Raw genomic sequence first — 24,980 nt, forward strand, 5'->3', positions numbered from 1 at the left:
AATTTGTTATACAATGTACAAGCAGGAGAGATTGGTGTCTAGGAAGCAGAAGTTGAGAAAAAAATGGGTATGGGTGATAAGCTTGTTAGCTCCTGAAAGAGAGGGGGAGGTATTTTGCACAACATAAGAAATTTACTTCATTATGATATTTTTTAAAATATTATGTTCTAAAACATCTCTACATTTTTAATATAATGTATATAAAATTATAGAAACAGCCCAGAACCTCATTATGACATCATATGTTTTAATGCATTACTGCTCAGTTTGATTTCTCTGAAATTTTTCAAGGGAAGAAGGTATATCCTGTAAATGTAAGGTTCATTGTTTGCCATGAGGAATCTTTGTCTTTTGTGATTTTTTTCATTTGTTTTAATGACAGAAAAATGTCAACCTATTTTTATTATTTCAATTAGCTTTCTTTTTTAATCCACCAAATTTCTTGTGATGAAACCATTTCCTCTGATACGCAGTCCTTTAATATGTCTTAACATTTAGAAAATCTTATTAATTGTGATGGCATATAAATAAATACTCCTGTAGATATATATAACATTTTGAAAACCTTCAAATGGCTTGTTTTTAGAAACACTTAGAATCCTCTACTATTTTAAACTGATATGGTTTTGTTTTGCAAGAAAAAGAAGTAACTTCACAGAAGATGGCCTTCCAGGATTTCTTACAATACTGGCTTTTCTTTTTTTAGGAAGGCAGATGGTAAAGATATTAACAGTATTGCTTAAATTGGATTTTCACTTCTTTCACTAACTCAGATCAACCTGGGTTTTGTTTGTTGTTTATGTTGAATAGCCAGAACCTTTTCAGCGCATTTGTTTGAGTTGGTCACCAATCGCTAGGGAGACAAAGCATGAATGTCAATATTTGTCGGCTGAAATTGCAGTGTAATGCAGTAGTTGAAGCAATGCAGATCAGTATGGCTCTGATCAGGTGACTTTTAGGTATTTTATCTCATAATAATTAAAATACTTTTTCAGGAGGTTTTAGATTGGTCTATATATATACACACGTACACATATATGCATATAAATGTATCTAAAATGAAAATAAACAGTGTAACAAATTACTGTACTATTTACAATACCTATTTTTTCTTTCTTTATAGCATGGCGGAGGTTGTTGCTAGCAATATTTCTCAGTCATTCTCTTTAGAACAAGATGCAGAAGTTCCCAGGTAAGATAAAACTGTAATGGTTTATATAATAAAAAATGGACTGTATCTGTTAAAATTCAGTCTGGAGTAACACGATGTGTAGATTTGATTAGAAGCTCTTTTGCAAGTATAGTATATTGTACCTGCAAACTGTAGTACTAAGTAGACTTCCGTGAAACCTTTTTGTGCTCTAATCCTTGTGTGTTGCCCAGAATATCACATGAATCAAACGTGTTAATTCAACGCTACAAGATTTAAAAAGAAGTGATACTTTTGTTTTCTGGTTCCAGACAGAATCATTATACTTATGTAATATTACTACAAAATATGTATTGTTACATTAAACAAGTAGGCAATAACATGATAAATTTATATTAACATTTCTGTAAAATTATTAAAATGTGTATGTCCTACAGAAACTGCTAGATATATATAAAGATATACCTAATATTTCTATACACAGGTAGATGTTGGAATTGTGAAAGGGGTCGGGGTCAGTCTTGGGTTTTCACTTTGACAACAGTCCTCTGAGTTTTTCCAGTTTAGAGGAAGATCTGAACTATGCGTCCCTTTGGATTCCGTTTTCACGTGTCTCTAATCTCATTTCCTTCTTGAGTTTTTCATGTCAGCTTTTTAAAGAAAAAACTTCTTTCAAACTTTCCGGGTTTCAGGCCATGCTTACAGATTCTAATTGTCTTCCAAAATATTTCCTGTGCCCCTTCACACCTATGTCATATCCAAAACCTTTTCATATTACTCATTAGCCACTGCCTTGTGCTTCTATTTCTTCACATACTTGGGGACCATTCTGTTCAGTTGTGAAAAGTCCTCCGAAGTTTGCCTGTACCTGTAGCATGTCAGAAGTTTTCTTAAATAGAGAATTGTCTTTTGGGTCAATTTCTGTTGATGTAGGTAAAGTCCTTCAGTTTCTTTATAACTTAATGTAAATCCTAACCCTCTCTTCTTCACTTAAGGACTTTGTCTACTTAATGGCCTTTACCTACTAAAAGATCTAATTAGCTCTTTCAGAAAATTCAATATATTGTATCATCTCATAAATGTTATTTTAAATTTATTTTGGTTTGGATCTGAAATCTTGTTGTTGATTTTTAATTCCAAATATATAAAGTCACCTTTAATTATTGAAGTGAAAATGAATCTCATGTCTCTCTATTTCAGCTAATTATGACCTTCTCCACTTTCCATCATCTGTTTGGTTTTCTGACTTACCAGGCCTTCTTTCTGTCAAATTGCTGTATTTTGCCTGTATTTCTAGTGAAGATAACATTTCAGATACCCTTGTGACTAAAAAATCAGATAGAACTTGCATCTTTACTACTGTTTTAACATTCAGTTTGTTAGGAAAAAGATGTCATACATACTCTTCAATAAAGATTGTGCAGTGTTAATTATTAATTTTTTTCCTATTAATTACGCTTTAGAAAAATGATGATATCTTTAAAATTTTCTAGATTGGTCTAAGAAAACTTGATATAGTCATTCTGAACTATGAATGTTTTTCATAGTTTTGTTCTTTTTCTTTTTAAGTAATGAAGAGATTTCTTTAAGTGATGGTCAGCCTTCTCAGACCATCGTGTCAACTATGTCAAGTGTTGCCTCCGATGCTTCCATTTGTGCAAAGAAACAAGAAGTCAAGGAAGAAGTCCCTATAGAGGAGAAACTAAACCCATCAGAAACTGTTAGGCAGATGCTCCAAGATGAAATGTTTAAGCTAGTTCAGGTGAGAGCATCTCATTATTGACAACAGTATTTACAATACAAACTGTATTATTGAAAACAATGGAGATAATTACTGTTTTAAAGGTATTCTATGTGTGGTTGTTTTTGAGAGATTTCCAGTTCCACATAAACTACTGTGAAGACTTATTTTAGACTTAAAACTCTTGTTTTTGCCTCAAGAAAATGAGAAAAAAAGTAATAAAAGTTTGAGTGTCGTTTAGTTTATGTAAATCAATGTCGTCTAATAGTATAGATCAGGAAAAATTCTGAAGCTGTAATAACTTTGCAGCTATACTAGGATTTAACTTTTTTAGTATCTTGAGACAGTTTTATGTGACCTTACATTTACTCAAGCTGCACCAAAAACATGAAGGATTTTGTCTTGCTTTGGCATAACCTTTATGTATCTTAAATGAAAGTTCAGTAAACAATCATACAGATGAATCATTATTGAAACTTTGGGATGTTATTTATTTTGTCAGCTATATTAACAGGATAATGAACAGTTATAACATAGCCTAGGCACAGAATTTTTGTGAAGATTCCTGTTAAAGTTGTTTACAATATTAACTTTGTGTGTGTGTATCCAGCTACAGCAAATCAACTTCATGAGTTTAATGCAAATAGTACAGTCATCCTTTGCCAGCGTACCAAATGTGCAACAAATTTTGCAACAGTCTTTTCACATGGAAGGAAGTCAGCCTGCACACACTGCTGGAGGCAATGGCTCTCTGAAAACACAGCTGCCCACTCAAGAAGATAATGGAAAAGATGGTGAAAAAAGCACTGATATTCAGCCAAGGAATAGTTCAAGAGTTGAAAGCAACAATGACTATATAGAAGTAGGTATATCCAAGTGTCATTTATGAAGACTGTTCTGCATATCTGATATGTTGTCTGTACTGTTAAATTAGGAAGTGTTTTTGTAGTGATTGCTGTAGGCAGAAAAGATTTAGACCATTTTTGAGCATAATTAATACATGGGTGCTATTTCAAGATACTTGTAAATGCTGTTTTCTTTGCTTTTCTGATTTAGAATCATCTGGATGTGAATGTTTCTTTAAGCCTATTAGAAAGCCACAACAAGGAAACAGGATTTATGCCACAGTCTAAAGATTTGCATTCTTCAGCACCTGCTAAACCACTTCATCTCCTAGCTCCTTCCTCAGGCATCCAGCAAACACCGAAGCTTATCCCTGTTGAAAAAAACCTGAATTACTCAAATGGATTTCCTTTACTTAAGCTTGAATCAAGTTATCATTTCAAACCATCATTTTTACATCCAATAAAAATGTCATCTGCTTTTGGTAGACCACCCCCAGTACCACGAGTAGCTTGGAATCCATCAGATTCCGTATGGAACCACCAGTCTTCATACACACCAAGAAAGAGTAAGTCAAAAGGAGCTTTGAACGTGAGTAGACATGACACTAAGATCCCAAGGCAAATGCATGAGGAAGAGAAACGATGGGCAGAAACAGTGCATAAGGGACCTCCCAAGCACCTGAATCTAGATCGGTATGAAGGACAGCAAGAAGTTTCACCTCAGCAGCAGTTCTCCACAAATGGGAATACGGACAAAGCACTCATCACGCAGAACCTGGCTGGTATTCCACTATTGCACTTGCAACTTGACTCAGTATCTAGATTTCCACCAGTTGTAGGGCAGCCAATCACTACTACTTTAATACCTGTTAAACCTGCAACAGAGGCGCCTTACTGCAGAGAAGCACTACAGCCCACAGGAATATCACTACTCCATGCTAATTTACCTCAAAAAAAGAAGGTACTGGATTTTAATAATGTATTTTTTTCTAAGTTGTGGTGGTTTTTTCAGTTTCATGTTTTTTTATTCATCAAAAATAAGTTTCCAGACTATGGAATTTGGTAGTGTTGAGCATAGCTACTGGAAGGGGTATGGAACTAAGGTACCATATCTCATACCTATCTCAATATGAAGCAGGCTGCAAGCTTGAAAATGTTTTTAATTATGTTAGATTGATTCCACATGCCATAGTTCATCAACATTCAGCCCATTTGTAATGCATGTAAAAGAATTTACTATATAAAATACTGGATAATATTTACATGGTGAAAAACAGTTCTGTTCTTTACAGAAATTTAAATGGATTGTTTACAGAAATACAAAGAATGCAGTAAGAAATCCTCTTTGTAAGGGCAGAAATGGAATGATAAAATGCTTTGTAGGAAAATGCTATCTTCTCAATGTTGAGAACTTGATGTTTTGAAAAATGTTGTTCAGATACACTCTCATATGCTTGTACATTCCAGTTGAAAAGAATGGAAGTGTTTTTCCTTGAAAGGTGCTTCTTCAGTCCCTGTGTACCTTGCATGGTTCCTGCCTTCATCCTCAGCTACATACATTAGCAATGCAAATATTAGTGAGATACATTACATGGAGAAAAATCATATCTTTTAGTTTACTGATTGGGGTTCCCATCTGTGTTTCCAGTATCATTTTTTCCTTTTTCCTTCTCTCTCTGAACACTTCCAGGTACCAAAACTCATTCCACTTCAAGACCTCATTGCATTTGAGCAAAGCCAAAAGAATCATACTGTGCCTGGTGCTTCCTTTGGGCAAGACCAAACTGAACCTATCCAGTTACTAAAAACTGATGTTGAGCCATTTGAACTAAGAAATGTGCAGAATAATAGAAAAAGGCAAGTGAAACTTTTCAAGTGGGTCTTTATTTTGAAACATCTACTGGTAACCTATACCTTCTAGCTCTGAAATCAGTAGGAGTTTTAACAGCAGTTTCAAATAAAGTGAGATCAGATGTAATTCTCTTGGAGGAGAATAAAATAACAATTATTAGTAAAGACACAGCAGTAGTAGTATTGCATTAGGGCATGAAGGTGTTGTTGCTGTTACCAAGCTGATAAGGAGATTCAAGGGGAAATGTTTTTCATATCAGTGTCTGTGGTTTAAAGTCTTGTTGTCACCTGGCTGTTTGCTATATATACTATTTATGAAATGCTTTGCTGCTTACACAATGAACCTTAATAGGCTACTGTCTGCACTGCATATCATCACTGTTAGTAGTAACAGTCAAGAAGGAAGCTCTTTTAATATAATTCAAGATACAGGCTCTGTTTCTGAGTCCATACAGTGATTAGCAAAATCCCTGCTGAAGGGATATTTTATCTTGTTTTAATATGTATGTTATTCGTTGCTTTTGAAATTTGATATATCCTTTGTTAGTTGATTGCACAAACAATTAAATTGTTTAAGCAGCACACATATCTTTGTTCAGTTGTCATATAATGTCAGCAGATCCCTGGTGTTTCCCAGATCTGTGTTTGCCGTGGAAGAGTTAATGACATCATTGCATCTAGAACAGAACACTTGCTTCTGATTATGATGCTTTTAACTCCAGCACTTGGAAACACAGACTTGTTCACTCTTAAGGTGAAAAATAGTTGATACATAAGTAACTGTACCTGGAGTCTAGAATTCCTGTTTTTATATTATCAGCTGAAATGCTTGAAGCTGCAAGTGTTGTCTTACAGTCTGCTCATGAGATAGTAAAGAAAATTCACAACTTTTTAATAAAATAGTTAATGAGGAAGTGTCAACGATTTCAGAGGTTTGTTTCTTGCTGGAGTATTTCTTATAGATTCCTTACAGGCATTTTATATAGTAATTTTATTAAACACGAAATACAGATTTGGAATGCTATGCAGTTTATAATATTTGATATAAATAGCTTATTAGACAATTAACGTATTTTGGTGTGATTGTTAAGTATTTTTATGAGTTCCTACAACAATTTTATGTAGATTTCTTGTATGCGAGAGTTGTGTTTGTCTTTTCCACCTTTATTTCAGTGTATATTCCTTACTGGTGATATTTCTTAGAAAGCAATGATAGGTATTTTTATTATTTCAGTGCAGTTCTTATTTATTACTTGTAATTAATATGTTGACAGACAAAAGAGGCGTGATAAGCAACAAATGAAAGAGGAGGAGGAAAAGAAGAAACCAAGTGTGTCGTTCTGTCCAGATGACTCTATCATCAGTATGAGCGATACTGTAATGGTTGCTGAATCACAGACAGGGGTATAGAAAAATGTTTTTTTTCTTTGCCTTTTTCCATTCAAGTATTAACAGGAAAGAAGGAAGCAGGAAATTGTAAACCAAAGCAATCATGTAAATCTGTTCCAGACTGTAGCCTAGAAACATGCATGCATCTTTCATTCATATGCTTGCATTTCCTGTAAAGAGGAGATTTATTTTTGTAAAGTATTCTAAGGTTGCTCTTGTATTTTCCTGGCACGTGAACTTGTCTGTTTTGATGAGATATTTGTCTGTATCAACATTTAAAGTAAATACATACACAAACACTAATTTCTTGGGGAAAAAAAAAAATTTAGCCTGGTATTAATGTTAGGACAAATGACTCAGACTGTACTCTTTTCACATGAGACCAGATGATGACAATATAAGAGTGAGGATCAGGAGCACAAGGTCTCAGTTCTGTCTCAGCCAAGAAACTGACAGAAGTCTTTGTCAAGCTGGGTTTTGATTTATACACTTCTACTGTTTGTTTCTCTGGGCCTTTTTGGTATCTTTTAACATATTTGGGAATTAGCCTTGCAAGTATCAGATTTCAAGGTAGAACACTGTGCAGAGTAGCAGGCTCTATTTCTAATCCATACCATACCTTCTTTGAGAATCCATAACATACCTTCTTTGTGCTTGACTTCCCTGTCCAGGACAGCAGCTGGACAGCATCACCAGACCTGGGAGATGTTAGATGTAATACAGATAATAATATATAGATGTTAATTATGATATAGCACAGATAGCATATTCTCAAAGAAGGATGTTACTGCAGATCACTGCAAGGTACATATGGGAAAGAATGGTACGTAGCCAGTAAGTCCACTGAGTTGGAATGGATCAGAAGAACTAAAAAAGGGATTAAGAAAAGTATGTTACAATGAGTTATTATTTTTTTTCCCCAAATTATTACTCAAAGGAGGTATATTGGAAAGTTAGCAGCATCAAAAAAGCTTTTAATTGGCATTGGAACTAATTTTTATGATAATTCTTTTAGGATCAACAAGCAAAATCTACACCTTACCTTCAGGATGGTTTTTTCGTTTCAGTGGGCAAGTACAAGACTTTTTAATGCTTTGAGTGCTTAAATAAAATAAATCAAGGAATAGAAGTTTGTTTCAAAGGAAAAGTGTATAGTCATCAAGAGGATAAAACCCAAATTGTGCAGTCTGTGGGCAGTACAGCATAATGGCTTATGGGATCTTTCACCAGAAAAATAGAAAAACCTTTCAAGATGTACACAACAGATATTCAGTCTGGTTTTGGGGTTGTCAGTTCTTAGGGGATTGGTGTGCAGAGAGATACATGAGATCTTAAATTTGCTTGCAACTTATCTGTAAATAAAAGTATTTTAAGTTTTCTTAAAAATAAGTGATAATCATGTATATATGTTGATAAACAATGGACTTCACATAGTAATAACAGTCTCTTGAGTGAATTTCAGTAACTGGTTCACAATGATTTCTGTTCACGTGATTCATCAGAAGAATGGTGTAAACAATGCTTTCGAATTCTAAATCATTTTATTTGTTTTTAAAAGATACTATTCCAATTTTATTTGGCTGCATATTCTAATTACACAAAATTTAAAGGTCTTTTAAAAGGAAGTGAAAGTTTACAATGTTTCTGGCCTACATAATAAAGACCATATTGATAGAAAGATTTGCTCTTCTCCAATATGCTAATTCAGTACAATATTTAGTCCTTTCAGAGGTCAAAATGCAATACATTGTCTTAAATTTGGCCTTAGAGAAATATTGGTTTGCAAAGCTCTTTAGAAACATCAGTAAAGAAATAAAGCTATACATGTCATAAATATTTTGCCCCTTTTCAAATATGAAACAAATTATTGTTGTATAGCATATTATAATATTTAATTTAAAAATCACATGTGAAAACTGAGGCTTGATTTTACTTCAGTGTAACATTGTAAGTTTCTGTAGGGATGCATATTCACATAAGGTGGCTAGTGAAAGCTTTTATTGAAATTGTTCCTGAAGTATGTTTTGAGAGGTTAAATTATGGGTCAGAAATGCAGAGAAAAATCTGTTGGAGCCCTTAGTTTTAAGTTAATATCATTGCTTTCAGAGATTTCTAATTCTTGCATCATTTGTAGACACTTACTGTGTATTACCACATTTTAGATGCAACAGGGGAAGCAATTTCTACTTCAGCAGATCTGTATTACATGGCTTCTACAGGAAAAAAACCAGCAGAAACTCAGGATGCAAGTACAAATACTCAGCCAGGTAAGTGCTACCTGCACTTACAGCAACGATTTTTGATGTTGCTTCTTGTTAATTGTGATATTTTGATGTTTCTAAAATGGAGTAAGTTTTTCAAGAGAAAAACAGTGTCTTGTAAGAGTCTCCACATGCTTTCTGTAAGTCAGCTCTGCGGTGACTTTTTCTGAAAGCTCCTTTTAACTTAGCTTGACTTTTAACTTAGCTCCTTTTAATTTAGCTTGACTTTATCTAAATGCCTTTTAGACAATGATTCACACGTGATTGAAATTGTTTCCTTGTGTCTTCCCCCCCAAGCTTTGTTTTAATTGTGAGCGGGAAATCAGAAATGTACATTCTGATAATGCCATCAGTGTCTTACCTTTCCTTAAATTAATGTATTTCGGTTTTGGTTTTTTTTCCTATCAAGAGCTCAAATCGTATCAGGATGTTGAAATCAGTGCTGGAAATGAGGTTTCCGAAGTTCGAAAAAATGAGTCAGTTATGTCTGTTCCTGTGTCAGGTGTGGCTTCAGTCTTTCTCTACTTCATTTATTGTTTGGGAAGTCTATAAAAATATTACAACTTTAATGTGGGTTTTGCACACGAAGTAGCTAAATGCAGGATATAGATAAGAAGTTGCTAACTTACCCGACTTCTTGAAACCAAATGTGAAATAATTAAAATACTGTTTATGAAAAGTTTGGCTGGAATGTTTCATGGTGCAATGTACCTATGCTTCTGTATTCCTCTATGAGGAGGTACATTTGTGGATTTTACCTTGATTTTAGCGTCACTTAATCTTGGGGAGTTGGTGTTATGTAGGCCAAATGGATTGACCAGTGGGATGTCAAGACACATGACAGCTCCACATGAAATTGAGCTGTAGCAGCTCAGCTAATTATGCCATTGTTCCATGCACCTACTAAGTTGTGTCATAGCTACATGCCAATTAACAATGTTCCAGCCTCAAGCAGGAATTTTATTCAGTTTGTAGAACAAAAAATAGAAGGTAACTTTGATTTTGGGCTAAAGAAGATTTATTTTGGTTTGGGTTTCTCCCCCCATTTCATAAATCCTTGATAAATCCTACATAGAATTCAGTACCTAAGTATTTTCCCTGTGGTACCCAGTGGGCATCGTAATTTTTCCTTTCTTTTAAAATGTAGCAGTGTTGTTCCATTTGGAAAAATATTTTACTACATCATATGATTTCTTTGCAGATAGTTTATTAGAGGTCTTTCTAGCCAAGTAGTATCATTTATTTAGATCAAGTAAAGATACAGATTTTTATTTTTCAACCCCTTCAGGACGGAACTGCAAATTTGTAGCAATTTAGGTTGCAGCACATTGCTTTGATTTTAATCTTTTGAGTAACACCAAAATGAAAAATAATTCAGCAATTTATTGTTAGAAGGAAACATTAAAGATACCTCTTAAGCTACATTGTCTGTCTTTGTTTTTTAAAAGAAGTGCTAATCAAAGCATTTAGAGAATGTAGGCCAGTTTCCAAACAGTTTGGCTGAAGTTTCTAGGTTTTTACTGTAAAAATAGTATTGACTATTATTCTTTTCTCATAGAATCATCTATTGCCCGTGAGATACTACCACCAGACGTGTATTTAAACTTGAAATTCCCCACTGAAGTGAATGAGACATCCTTGCCATCCTGTCTGTCAAATGCGCCTGATTTGGTTAGTGGTCCAATGTACATATGGTTATAATATATTTTAAATACACCATTTGTCTTACCTCATGAATTTGGGTTATTTATATCCAGATGAGTCAGTTGTATAATACCATAGGGAAGACTGCAGTTATTTTGTCTACAAAACAAAAAGCCTTTCAACTCGATGTGGTAAGAGGTAAACACAGTAAATGGTTGACAATGTACTGTAAACCATGTATGCAAAACATGTACTTTATAGTTCTTAATAATCTTGTTTATAGAGTGAACGTGAATATATCAGTGTGATTGACATTGAAGACAGTGACATCCTTACCAATTTGCCCATGATACCTGAGTCTGAAGAAGAGATAGCTACTGCACAACAAAATGAGAAGTTTGAAATTCCATCTACTGCAAAACTTCACCGCATGGCAGCTTCAGTTACTAATGCAATTCCACCTGAGGCGCTTCAGAAGAAAGGTAAACCATTTTGTTTTTAAATTAGGAAAAAGAAGCTATAGGCCTATGTTGTAATACTCTCATCTCCCACAGAAAACCTGCAGCCTTTCCCCAGCTCACCTCCTGCTTTTTTAGTCTTATGCATCAAAACATTTATACATTTTACTTCTTTTGTGACAATTCCTGCATCCTGAAACATTCTATGAGGTATAGCACAGCTATCCCTAATTATTTATAGTACTTAAATGTTTGCAGTTTATTCAGCGATGTTGCTGTACTCTTTTTTTTTTTTTTATTTCAAGACAATCATCTGAAAAATGTATTAAGCCAAGTGCAAAAGGAAGATAAAAAGTCAGATTCTGCTAGAGACCATGTAACTTGGAACGTAGTACATGAAGATGACAGAAGTTTCCCTTCTTCAGGGCTTCCATCCAGAATAATTGACAAAGAATACTTTTCCACAAAGCAGCAGGAAATGGATATGCAATTACAAGCACTACAGAACATAACAGAAAATATGGAGGAGGATTTCAGAAATACCAAACTGGTGAGTTCTGACTGCAAGCTGTTGTGTCTGAAACAATTTTCTAACTTCTATCAACTACAGACAAAACTTACATTTTGGAATGATGTATTTTCAAATCTGCTTAGTGTATGTCAAGAGAGATCGAGCATAGTAATACACAGCTCTTTCACATTTAGTGCTTCATCTATTGTTTGACATGGTTACTTACAATGGACCAAATGCTGGTCAGAATGGTGATGTTCTTAGTGAATGTTCAGAATTTAATTTCTCTGTAACTGGGAAAATGGAATAGCACAAAAGTTGAGGCTGAACAAAACTTTTTGGCAAAGATTTCTCCAGTTATGCCTCTGCAGAACATTATGTGACTATTTCTGGAAGCTGTTCCTGTTTATTTTCATAAAATACTTACATTGTAATCACAAAATGATACGGGGTTGGAGATCATCTAGTCCAACCCCATTGTCTTTTTTCATGTCTTTACAAATCAAAATACAGAGGTAAAATAAAAGCATTTTGGACATATTGCATTCAGATGATCTTATATATAATTACTATTTTATAGGTCATGATAGAGATAATGGTAACAAGTTAAAAATCTTCAGCAGACTAACCTCTTAATACTATACCTAGTTTAACTTGCCTAAAACTTGAGGTGTTGCTGAGTTTTGATGTATGTGAAATGAGGAATGCTGGCAATTATTTCTTCACATCACTTTGACTTTTTTAGTAGCTTAGAGCAAACTGTGAGTCTCTAATCTAAGAATGAGCCATTATGTTCTCATTTTACTTAGGTGGTAAAAAAAAAATTCTCTTTCTTTGCACATCAAGAAAACTAAGTCAATTTCCAGTTCCTGTAGAGCTGGCTTAATACAGAATTAACTCCATAGCACTGTGTAATTCCACAGCATCTACTTTTTGTATAATCATTCAACTACTAGTGTCCATTGGCTGTCCTCTCATGTGTTCACAGAAATGTAGGAACCTCATTGTGTCACCTACACACAGTTATTACACTAAGAAGGATGATTAATCGCTTATAGGCTTCATTAAGGTGATGATTGAGCCAGATTTTTGGAAGTCTGTAGTGAAAAAAAAAATCTTTACATATCCTTTCTTTGTTTCAGCATTTCACTGTGTTCGGGTTTTATTTTATCTAGCCAAATCCCTAAGACAAACTGATCTTCTTTCTTGCCCTTATTTCAGTGCACACCAGTTTGTCATTCCTTTTATAACTATTTTATGTATTAAAAATCAGTTTTGAAGCCTGTTTTTTGTAAGAATAACATTCAGGATAATGTCTTAATCTGGGCTAGTCAGTTTTAGTTTTCACTTTCTAGTTTTAAACTTCAGGAAAATCCCGACTTATGAAGAATATGGATCATGTGATCAAGAGGAGTAAAACTGTTCACAAGAATAATACAGTTCATATGTATTTTTCTCAGAGTAGGAGTCCAGAAGATTTAACTCTTTAGATGAAATGAATCTATTTGATCTGCTTTGATTCCTGAACTGTTTTCTTTGTTTTGAATAAGGATAAAATGTTTATAAGATTCTGAGGAAAAAATCATATTTAAAGCAAACATTGAATGAATATCTGTGGTGTCTCAGAAATACTCAGAAATACTCAGAAATATTGTTACTTAGCTTTTTGGTTTATAGCTCGTGAAAATAATAGAAGATTTTGAAATGGCTGCCAATTCAGATCTCAGTGCTCATCCTTCATTCTCTGAAGATGCTAGAATCATCGATGGTGGTACGTGTTCAGTTAACAGAAGGATAGTAAACTTGCAGTTGAATATTAAACTTGACTAGCTTTTAATTACTGCTGAAGTTTATTGCAGTCCTAGAAGTTGTTATTGAAATACGCACCAAGAATTAAAAATATGAGAGAGAGAAATAAAATTAAAGGTGGAAAATCTGAGTGTTATGGGTACTGTTTCCACAAAAATGAGTTTTAAAGTATCTGTATACTTTGATCTTTTTCAAAATCAAAATACATGAACTGGATATAAAAATTTAAAGATGATAGTATGTACTTCTGTTATCATAAAATCAAAACATGGTGCTTATGAGTGCTTTGCTTGCTGATATAAAATGATACAAAACTTGTCTTCAGTTTTCTCTGTGTATTTAAAGTAACTTTTATAGTGTAAAGTGTAAGTAACTTTTAGTGCTTATTTAGTTGTAATATCTGCTGATATTAATAAAAGCTTAACTATTTGCTAGAGCTGATGTATTGAATAATTTATTGTATAACAATTAATTATATAGTACTTGTTTAGTTCCAGCTACATACTGTGCCAAGAAGGAGAATGTTAGGGGTACATTCCTCAGGTCCATTTTACATTCATACCAAAACATAGTCTGATCTACTTATGAAGTCAATACAAAGCGAAGTGGTAGAACCAAATCATGGCTATGCCTGTATTTATATGTAAAACTGTATTTAAGGTGTCCATTAGCCTCACACAGAGAAACTCATATTTTATACTTTTTATTCACTTGTAGAAGACTGGTGCCTACATCATAGCTCTGGTACTGCCCTTTCATAGGAAGGCACAACTAGGTTCAGGTAGTTCTAGGCTTGACAGATAAACTGAATATGCCACTAACAAATAAGTATGAGTGATAGGTTTTGCATTGTGGGCTTTTTTTCACTGGTCTACACTAATTACTATATTTATTATTTTTTCATAGAATCAGAGCACTATTTGAGGGGCATGATTTTTGAAGATGTTATAGGTGATGAAAAGGAGGAATATCCTGTACCCAGTTATACTACACTGGAATTGCACTCTCCTGTCTCTGCAGGCTCTACTTCTAGCTTTCCCAGAGGCAAAAAGTCATCTTCTGGTATAATCTTCAATGTTTATTTTCCCCTTTTCTCCTTTTAAAAATAAGTGAACCTTTTCTTCCTGGTGTAATGCTTTCTCATTGCTGTTATACAGAATGTTATGTAATGCCAGTGAGCTCATAAAAGTCAGCTATCAGTCTTTCTAGATTACTTTATTTAGAATGGCTTCATGAATGTGCATTGATAACAAGACAGAACAGTACCACTAAGCTTTGAAAACAGTTCAGCAGTGAATTATAATTGCACTCAAATTCACCGTTATTTGGGCCTATTTCTGAAACCCATCACTGTGCTGGTTTGTTATTATTTATTTACATGAACATAAATAGGCACAGTGCCACAGGATAGCTTCCTCCCAAAGCTGTCTTCATCATCTCTGTTATCCTCCTGTGTCCTAGAGAGGTGAGATCTCAATTATATTTAATCTACATCAGCAAAATAAATTGCTTTATATGACTATACAGTAACTACTGGCTGTGTCCTAAAACATTGTTTTATGACATCTCATTTCATTTTGCAAACTGATAGTAATTTTTTGCAATTATGAAGACCGTGGTAGCATTAAAAGGAGGTGGAAAAATCACTATGCAAGCAACCTGTTGTTTGTGTTTAAAAAGGCAGAGTGTCTGCATATTGCCTGCATTGCTTGTATTCAAGCTTCTAAAAACAATACATGCTTTGTATGGGTGAACATGCATTTGACAGTCACATTTGCAGCAATCTATCTTAAAAGGTGTTAAAATGTGGTTCCTGTGTCTGCATACAGCAGAAATGAAACTTAAATAGAATGCACATCCAGATAAATTTTATAAACAGTAATACATGTACAGTTTTCTCTTTAAGTATAAACTTGTTACTTATAAGCTAAGAAAACTGTAGGTAATACTAAGTAGCAACTATAATTTCTTGAGAGTACAGATTAGCTTAGGGAGGATAATAGTGCTCTTCATGCCAAAACAGCCCTACTGCTCTTTAGCCGCATTTCCTGAATTCCAGGAGTTCATAGCCTGGCTTCTTCAAGTAAGTGGTAATTGTTAAATTTCCATAAAATGCTGTATAGTTAATTGGAAGAGATAATTTCCAGTTAGTTGGAACTGATAAGCTTAGTCCGATAGTGGCAGAAGGCTGACAACAGCCATCTTCTCTTCCTAGCGGAACTGTCAATGTCAGTCAAGGACCTGTTAAATAATGTTCTCTGAAAACTCTGTATTGACCTGGCAGTCAATGACATGCTCTCTAACAAGTCATTAAGCCTATGTACAATATTGATTTATTTTTAGTGTCAATGTATTCAGGTTGATGTATTTCTGTATTTTATCCCACAGGCTGTTTAAGGTGTGTAATTATTAGTTTGCGTACAAATGCAAGGCTTTTATTTACAAAGAGTGTTTCTGTTTCAGGCATTCATGCATGTGGAGACCTATCTGATAGGTATGTATTTTGACATTAGTTTTATTGAAAATTTGCTCAGTTCAAATTCATACCAAAAAGGGGACTGCCAAGGTGGAACTGTCACTTACATAAAAATCTAGGCATTCATTTTCAAACTGAATTAAAGCCTTTGTTATTAATAAATTTCCGGCATTTATTCTGATTTTGGTAGTGCCTGTTGTATTTACTTCATGCGAAAGCTGCAGAAGCATCCAAAGTTGCTTTCTAGTTAAAAGTAACAGAGCTGTTAACGTAGAAGGTGCTGTTGTCTTTGTGCATTTGTTATTTCTTCTATTTGCAAAGCACTGTTTTCAAACAAGTACTTGTAATTGCTGCTAGTAGTCATCTACTGAGGCCAGCTATCACCAGAAAGATTTTGAAGTGTTACCATATGAACAGTGTAAAACAGCAGACTGAAGATTTCAAAGCTGGAATGATCTTATGCATTAAATAAAATGGTCTGACATACATGTTTTTACTGTTAACTGCTGTTAGTCTTCTGGATCCAGCTGTGCAGTAGAAAAGAGTAGCTGGCTTCCCTTTTGTCCTGATCATTTTGCTCAGTTACCCACCCTGTATTGTTTTGCTTGAAGCATAACATTAAACTGAATGGTTAAGTTTCTTAAAGTATTTTAAATGAAACTGCTTTGTGACTGAAGTAGGTTAGGAAGTGATTACATAACCTTGAGGATGGGTGAGAGTCAATAAACTTTAGCAGATGGTGATTTTTACCCAAAGGAGTAACTTGAGGCAACTGCAGCTTGTAATCATAAACTACCTGAGATTTATTGAGAGCAACTGATTAAAAGAGAGGAAAGAAATGGGCAGAATTTAGGTAAAACTTTTCTCTCTCTCACACTGATTTTTGCTCAGAAGGTCGTTGAGAGTTGGTGTTCCTGAAGCTGGTAGTATCCCACAGCCTTAGCTCTGCATGGGCAGCAGTACAACCCCCGTGGGTGCTCCTGGCTTTCTGGGCTGCCAGGCTCAGCCTCCTCTGGGCCAGCCAAACACACCCCAGTGGAGCTCAAGCACTTCAGCTGGGAATGGGGCTGTACTTCTGGATGGTTGATTCAAGCCCTCTTTACCCTCAGTGTTTGTCAGGTCTCGCTCATTCCGTCCCATTCACACTGGGGACCTACAAAGTTGGGTAACATGTACATGGGGACAGCAAAGCTAAGGTGACGACTAGTAACTTTTTTAACACATTATCCAGGTATTGCTTGTGTGCACTAACACACTGAGATGTAGAGGAAAGAAAATTCAGTCCAAAGGCTTTTGGTAAAACAACCTGAATATTCTTGTTTTAAGCATAAAAGGAAGGATTTTAACTTGTTCTTACAAGGCATGTTCTGCTGTAAATTAGTAATATTTTTTTTTCCCCCATCTAACTTCAAGGTCTTTAGAAGATCCCCTGCAAATTACTGGTCTGAGTGGTGTTACTGACATCATTAGTGATCTTGTAGCAGGAGGTGATGTCTCTCTGTCGGAGCTGGGCTTAACGAAAACGCAAGCTAAGAAAATCTCTAGGTAATTCCATGGATGCTTTTTATTATGTGTTAGCTAAATCATTTTAACTGGGTTATTATTCTCATAGCTCACACCCCATAAGCAATGGAAGAGAGCATGTGATTTGAGTTGATGTGAATGGAACTAGTTATTAGAACTGTTTAAAAGCCACTAGTTTACTGGCCATTACTGTCAAATGTGCTAATTGGGTTTTTATTATTTTGGTTTTAAAATTCTTTCCTTCCTACTTGCTTGTTTGTTCATGTGCCAGGTATAGGCTGGAGCACAAGTCTATATACACATATTCAGTTCAACCAAGGGAACTGAAACCTTCTAAAGCTGTTCTGAAAGACAACTGAAATTTCCTGTCAGTGGCAAACAGCTTCAGAAGCTTCCAGCCACAGACTCCAGCTTGTCATGCTCTCCTCCCTGCTGGAGATTTCTACACCTTCATGACTGTCAGTTATGAAATCAGCTGTGCTCTTTCCTGGAATAGCTTGAAATTACAGCTGTTTCCTGCTTCTGTTTGTAATACCAGTTGATTACAAGGCAAAAATACAGCTGATCAGGATGCCAGACAGTCAGTTGGCTTGGTGAAATGCTTCACACCAATTTAAGATAGCTGTTTCAGGATGTTCCAGTGACTCATTTAAGTAGAGGGTAGTGCTCTGGTTTACTTGTTCTAACATTTATTCAAATTGTAAAGGAACCGAAGAGCTTCAAGTGTAAATCTGTGCACAGATCATAACATCCTTGTGATCCTTTGAGAATTCCAAACACATTACTAATGACTGCATTGGCATATAAATGTCTCTGGCTGGACTGTTTTGTGCAATTATGTGAATATTTTCAAAATTACTGAAAATTTCAGAAATATATTCAAGTACTATTTAATCCAGCTTGACCAAAGACCTCAAAACAACTCAATTTCACATAGTTATTTTCACATATAACTGTGAATACTCCTAATAATAACACTTCCCTTTCCATAAAGTAAATAACTTTCAAAATGAGTCAAAGTTCTTTTAAACCCTTGAAGGCTTTAATACTTCTGTCTATAAGCTTTCTGTTGAACTGCAGCTACTAGAAATAATCTTACCTTGCTACACACGTATCTTCTGGTGATTCTGGAATTGTTAGTGCCTGCCAGCCTTGAAAAGTTTCAAAATGGGCTGTGAAAAATGAGCCATTTAAAATTGAAACACTTCTCTTGGGAAAGCTCATATTTAAATTTTAGGTCAGTGCTTTTGGTTTTACAGTGAAGAAAGTATTTATTACCCAGATGCTTACTTTAAAGACTATTGCAAGGTGAATTAGTAAATATTTCTGAAGAACTTTAAAGATGAAGTTACATTAGCACTTCTTATTGGCTGCGATTTTCTGTTGTTAGTATTGTAAGTTAAGTGTTTTTAAAATTACTTTTTATAGATAGATTTGTGAAGGACCTCATAGGTTGAGGAGAGGGAACTAAAAGGATGATAGAATCTCATTGGTCTTTTTTTCTTTTCTTAGGTACTTATACCATACACACTTGAAAATGAAAGATCAAAGCAAAATGCCTTCCAGTTTTTTCTGTGCCAGTTATCCTATAAAGACCATAGCAGATCACCCACATGTAAAGTTTTGACCCTATTATCTGGGGGCCAAAAAATTTTAGGAAACTTCTTGGAAATTACTCGTGTGCCAGGATTTTATGAAGTAAAATTTTGCAGAAGAAAATTTCCCCATTGTTCATTACTTATGCTTTCATCTGAGTCAGAGTTTTAAAGGGGTTGCATTATTTTTATTATATCATGTGGAGCTGCCATTGTTTGCATTTTAAAGGATGGGCTAGATTATTTCCCATTTACATCTGTTCTCAGGGCTCGTGATTCTGTTGCTGGACAATCTCAAAAAACAGAAAAGGAGAAGAGAGAGATACAAGCATGGATGAAAAGAAAGCAAAAGGAAAGAATGAGAGAATATTTGAAGAAACTGGATGAACAAAGACAGAAAGAGCGTAATCCATTCAATCAAAGAAAGAATGTGGTAAGGGCATCTTGAAGAAGTAGCTGTTATGTATTGTACAAGTGTTGATTGTTCAGGTTAGATAATGTAAAGGCTGTTGGTGATTTTTTTTCCTGTTCTAATATTGGGGCTTTATATATTTTTACCGGAACTGGCCATAATTGTGTTGGGAGTAATCAGTAAGCAAAGATACTAGTGTTCTTCACAGGCTGCAGTAATGACAGTTGGCTGCAGGTGGCAATTATGACTTCAGCTCTAGATCCAGGAAGTACAGTCCCCTGAGTGTAACAGATATACGTCTGACATTGAGAGAGTGATGACTACAGGAGCTGTAAAGCTGTCTTTACATCTTGTTTCATCTTCCCACACACAACTTGAAAACCCCCCATGAGTTTAAAAAGCAGAGTTCAGATGCCAGCACCCTCTACGAACGCGGCAGCCATCCTTGTCACTCACACACAGGGAAGTGTCTGCAATCACAGGCAGTCGGCAGATACGACATATATCTCAAGTCTCTGATGAATATTTTTGTTGAAGGATGGTGTCAACACGGGGTCAGCAAACAATCCCATCCGTCCCAGCATTTTTTTAAATTTTAAGTTTAATTAGTAAAAAGACGTTTATGGCCTGATAGATCTGTCTTTTATGATCTGCAGAGTGCTGGAAATAACTGAAGGGGTGTCGTGGTTTGGCCCCATCAAGCTAGGAATAATTCACCCTTATGTTGCCAGTCCAGATCCACTTGAGCCACTTCAATCTTGGCAGCCCGATCCACTTGCTGGTTATTCTGATGTTCCTCAGTGGCCCGGCTCTTGGGTACGTGGGCATCTACATGACGTACTTTTACAACCAGATTCTCTACCCGGGCAGCGATATCTTGCCACAATTCCGCAGCCCAGACAGGTTTGCCTCTGCGCTGCCAATTGTGCTGCTTCCACTGCTGCAACCACCCCCACAAGGCATTTGCCACCATCCATGAATCGGTATAGAGGTAAAGTACCGGCCATTTTTCCCTCTCGGCAATGTCCAAAGCCAGCTGAATTGCTTTCACCTCTGCAAATTGGCTTGATTCACCTTGTCCTTCAGTGGCTTCTGCAACTTGTCTTGTAGGACTCCACACAGCAGCCTTCCACTTCCTATGCTTTCCCACAATCCGGCAGGACCCATCAGTGAACAGGGCATATCTCCTCTCATCTTCTGGTAGTTCATTATATGGTGGAGCCTCTTCTGCACGCATCACCTCCTCCTCCGGTGACATTCCAAAATCCTTGCCTTCTGGCCAGTCCATAATCACCTCTAGAATTCCTGGGCGACTGGGGTTTCCCATTCGAGTTCGCTGAGTGATCAGTGCAATCCACTTACTCCACGTAGCATCCGTTGCATGATGTGTGGTAGGGACTCTTTCTTTGAACATCCAACCCAGCACTGGCAGCCGGGGTGCCAAGAGGAGCTGTGCTTCTGTACCAACCACTTCTGAAGCAGATCGAACCCCTTCATATGCTGCCAGTATCTCCTTTTCTGTTGGAGTATAGCGGGCTTCGGATCCTCTGTATCCCCGACTCCAAAATCCTAGGGGTCGACCGCGTGTCTCCCCTGGGGCTTTCTGCCACAGGCTCCAGGTAGGGCCGTTCTCCCCAGCTGCGGTGTAGAGCACATTTTTAACATCTTGTCCTGCCCGGACTGGCCCCAGGGCTACTGCATGGACTATTTCCTGTTTAATTTGTTCAAAAGCTTGTCGTTGCTCAGGACCCCATTTAAAATCGTTCTTCTTCCGGGTAACTTGATACAGAGGGCTCACAATCAGACTGTAATCTGGGATATGCATCCTCCAAAAACCCACAATGCCTAGGAAAGCTTGTGCTTCCTTCTTACTAGTTGGTGGGGACATAGCTGCTATCTTATTGATCACATCCGTTGGGATCTGACGGCGTCCATCTTGCCATTTTACTCCTAAAAACTGGATCTCCTGTGCAGGTCCCTTGACCTTACCCCGTCTTATAGCAAAACCAGCTTTCAGAAGGATTTGAATTATTTTATGCCCCTTCTCAAAAACTTCTTCTGCTGTGTTGCCCCATATGATAATATCGTCAATGTACTGCAGATGTTCTGGAGCTTCACCCTTTTCCAGTGCAGTCTGGATCAGTCCGTGGCAAATGGTGGGGCTGTGTTTCCACCCCTGGGGCAATCGATTCCAGGTGTACTGGACACCTCTCCAAGTGAAAGCAAACTGGGGCCTGCACTCTGCTGCCAGAGGGATTGAGAAGAATGCATTGGCGATATCAATTGTGGCGTACCACTTGGCTGCCTTGGACTCCAGTTCGTATTGAAGTTCTAACATGTCCGGCACGGCAGCACTCAGCGGTGGCGTGACTTCGTTGAGGCCACGATAGTCCACAGTTAGCCTCCACTCTCCATTAGATTTCCGCACCGGCCATATGGGACTGTTAAAGGGTGAGTGAGTCTTGCTGATCACTCCTTGAATCTCTAGTTGACGAATCAGCTGATGGATGGGGATCAGAGAGTCTCGGTTAGTTCGATATTGCCGCCGATGAACTGTTGTGGTAGCAATTGGCACCTGTTGTTCTTCAACCTTCAACAGCCCTACAACAGAAGGGTCCTCTGAAAGACCAGGCAAGGTGGACAGCTGTTTAACTTCTTCCGCCTCCAATGCAGCTATGCCAAAAGCCCACCGGTACCCTTTTGGATCCTTAAAATATCCTCTCCTGAGATAATCTATACCAAGGATACATGGAGCATCTGGGCCAGTCACAATGGGATGCTTTTGCCACTCATTTCCAGTTAGGCTCACTTCAGCTTCCAGTACAGTCAACTCTTGGGATCCCCCTGTCACTCCAGAAATACAGATGCGTTCTGTCCCTGTATGGCTTGATGGTATTATCGTACACTGTGCACCCGTGTCCACTAAAGCTCTATACTCCTGTGGCTCTGACGTGCCAGGCCATCGAATCCACACTGTCCAATAAATCCGGTTGTCCCTTTCCCCCACCTGGCCGGAGGCAGGGCCCCCCTAATAGTGGTCATAGTATCCGTTACTTGCTTGTTGCAGAAATGATTTGGAGGTTCCTTCAAGGGGATCAGAAGTAGGTTCAGGCCTTCTATACTGTCTGGGGAACTGCACATTGGAAACTGGGGCAGCACTTTTCCTGGAGGGATCCCCTTTTGTGGTGGTTCTTCCTTGCAGTTCCTGTACCCGTGCCCGTAGGACTGAAGTAGGTTGTCCATCCCACTTCCTCATGTCCTCTCTGTGGTCACACAGGCAGAACCACAGGGTGTTTCGTGGTGTCTACTCTCTGTATTCTCTATCTTGAGTGGAGACGTGTCTGCTTCTAACAGCCGAGATACTGGCTCGTACAGGCGGGGAGGACATATTCTCTTCAAGTTGCTGAACCTTCCAGGACAGTTTCTCCACAGCTGAGACAAGGGGAGAAGAGAGACTTTCTTCATATTGCCGCAGTCGGGCAGCCACCTCATCCACCGTTGGTCCCTCTTCGCCTCTCCATTCCATCACTGCCAATGAGTTGGCATATGACGATGGGGCGCTCCAAACAAACTTCCGCCACATGGGCCTTGTGCACTGGACCTCATCAGGATCTGTGGGTGACTGTGCATTGTCCAGGTCACAATAAATCATCTCCCGCACGGCTAGTTCTCTCAGGTACTGGATACCTCTCTCCATGGTGGTCCACTTGCTCGGATGGCATATAACATCTTCACTGAAGGGGTACCTTTCCCTCACACCTGATAGGAGTCGCCTCCAGAGGCTGAGGACCTGTGTCTTCTTCCCAATTGCCTTGTCAATGCCCGCCTCTCTAGACAGAGATCCCAGCTGCCTGGCCTCCCTACCCTCCAATTCCAAGCTACTGGCTCCGTTATCCCAGCACCGGAGCAGCCAGGTGACAATGTGCTCGCCTGGAAGTCGGCCGAAATCTTTCCGCATGTCCCGCAGCTCACTCAGGGACAGGGATCGAGTGATTATCTCTGATTCTGCCTCTTCCTCTTGTTCTCGTGATGACCCTGCTTCATTGTCATCCCTCACTAAGCGAACTGATTTCTTGTTGCATTTCTTCTTCTGGATAGGGGCGACTGACACGGGCACAGGCTGATTTTCTGGTTCAGTTGCAGTGACTGCCACTGGGGTTGGGGCAGCCGCAGCACCTGCTGCAGGGGCTGGAGCAGCCACAGCACTGGTTGCAGGGGTTGGAGCAGCCACAGTGTCTACTGCAGGGGTTGGAGCAGCCACAGCATTGGTTGCAGGGGTCGGAGCAGCCACAGCACTGGTTGCAGGGGTCGGAGCAGCCACAGTGTCTGTCGCAGGGGTTGGGGCAGACGCAGCATCTGTCAGCCTGGTTTCCATGTCCTCCCCCTGAGGATGCTGCACAACATTGAGCAGTGCTCGGTAGATACTGGCCAAGGCCCAGCACAATGCAGTGAGCTGTGCCTCTCTGGAATAGCCACAGCATTTTCCTTTCAAATATTCTACCACTTTATCAGGGTCCTGTAATTGTTCGGTGGTGAGATCCCAGACCATTGGAGGTGAAAAGGTCTCTAGATACCTGCCCATGTTCTCCCACATGCCATGCCACCCATGACCCTCCAGCCTTGGGGCAGATCTCTTGGTGGTAGCCTTAAATAGTTGCTTAACCTTAAACAAAATCTGAAACACATTCAGGAGACCTAGCAGTAAGACCAAACTGGTTTGCGTGTCCCAAGGGTATTCAAAATTTTCAAAAACTGACATATCCAGCACAAAAAAGGAGGTGAAAGAGCTGGGGAAAATATCCCCCCCTGCTTCCCTCATAGACTCAGTGTGTTTATCAATAAATTCCCCGAGATATGGGCAGGAAAGCAGCGCTGAATAAACACCCCAACAAAACCATCTGAACAGAGATGCTATCATATCATAAGTTGATATAGCACAGGACAGCAAAATTATAACCCTGATCCCTCTCCCAGAAGTGATAAACATCATCACGGGCAGTACATACGGCATGTAAGAGTTCACATAACACAGCCATGAAAACAAACGAAACAACATTGTGCCCAGCAACTAATACAATGAACACAGGTACAAAATTCCTTTTAACATGCCCTGGTCAGATCTGCCGTTATCTCAACCCTCCGAGTGCCCCACGTTGGGCGCCAAAAAGGACTGTCGTGGTTTGGCCTCAGACGGCAACAAAGGACCACGTGCAGCCACTCGCACAGAGCAGAGCCCCCATGGCCACGCGGCCGGGAGGGGAAGATGGGAATAAAAAGGCAAAACTCGTGGGTTGAGACAAAGGCAATTTTAACA

General features: G+C 38.0%; 1 protein-coding gene across 4 annotated transcripts in view; it reads left to right on the forward strand.

Annotated features, from left to right (window-relative positions):
- Positions 1-24,980, forward strand: part of LOC106891209 (chromosome unknown open reading frame, human C5orf42) — a 67,748-nt gene that overhangs the window by 37,379 nt on the left and 5,389 nt on the right. For all 4 annotated transcript variants that reach the window (XM_014947591.1, XM_014947592.1, XM_014947593.1 and 1 more), the window contains 17 exons: positions 1,124-1,192; positions 2,720-2,912; positions 3,502-3,753; positions 3,948-4,697; positions 5,427-5,593; positions 6,862-6,991; positions 7,992-8,046; positions 9,139-9,243; positions 9,647-9,739; positions 10,796-10,908; positions 11,165-11,363; positions 11,645-11,889; positions 13,528-13,621; positions 14,566-14,721; positions 16,123-16,153; positions 17,549-17,680; positions 19,522-19,687. In XM_014947591.1, coding sequence (XP_014803077.1) covers positions 1,124-1,192; positions 2,720-2,912; positions 3,502-3,753; positions 3,948-4,697; positions 5,427-5,593; positions 6,862-6,991; positions 7,992-8,046; positions 9,139-9,243; positions 9,647-9,739; positions 10,796-10,908; positions 11,165-11,363; positions 11,645-11,889; positions 13,528-13,621; positions 14,566-14,721; positions 16,123-16,153; positions 17,549-17,680; positions 19,522-19,687 — 2,950 coding nt within the window. The remainder of the gene's footprint in view (positions 1-1,123; positions 1,193-2,719; positions 2,913-3,501; positions 3,754-3,947; positions 4,698-5,426; positions 5,594-6,861; positions 6,992-7,991; positions 8,047-9,138; positions 9,244-9,646; positions 9,740-10,795; positions 10,909-11,164; positions 11,364-11,644; positions 11,890-13,527; positions 13,622-14,565; positions 14,722-16,122; positions 16,154-17,548; positions 17,681-19,521; positions 19,688-24,980) is intronic.

The sequence above is a fragment of the Calidris pugnax genome, unplaced genomic scaffold (assembly GCF_001431845.1).
Source record: "Calidris pugnax isolate Ruff unplaced genomic scaffold, ASM143184v1 scaffold156, whole genome shotgun sequence".
In the NCBI taxonomy this organism is placed as follows: Eukaryota; Metazoa; Chordata; class Aves; order Charadriiformes; family Scolopacidae; genus Calidris; species Calidris pugnax.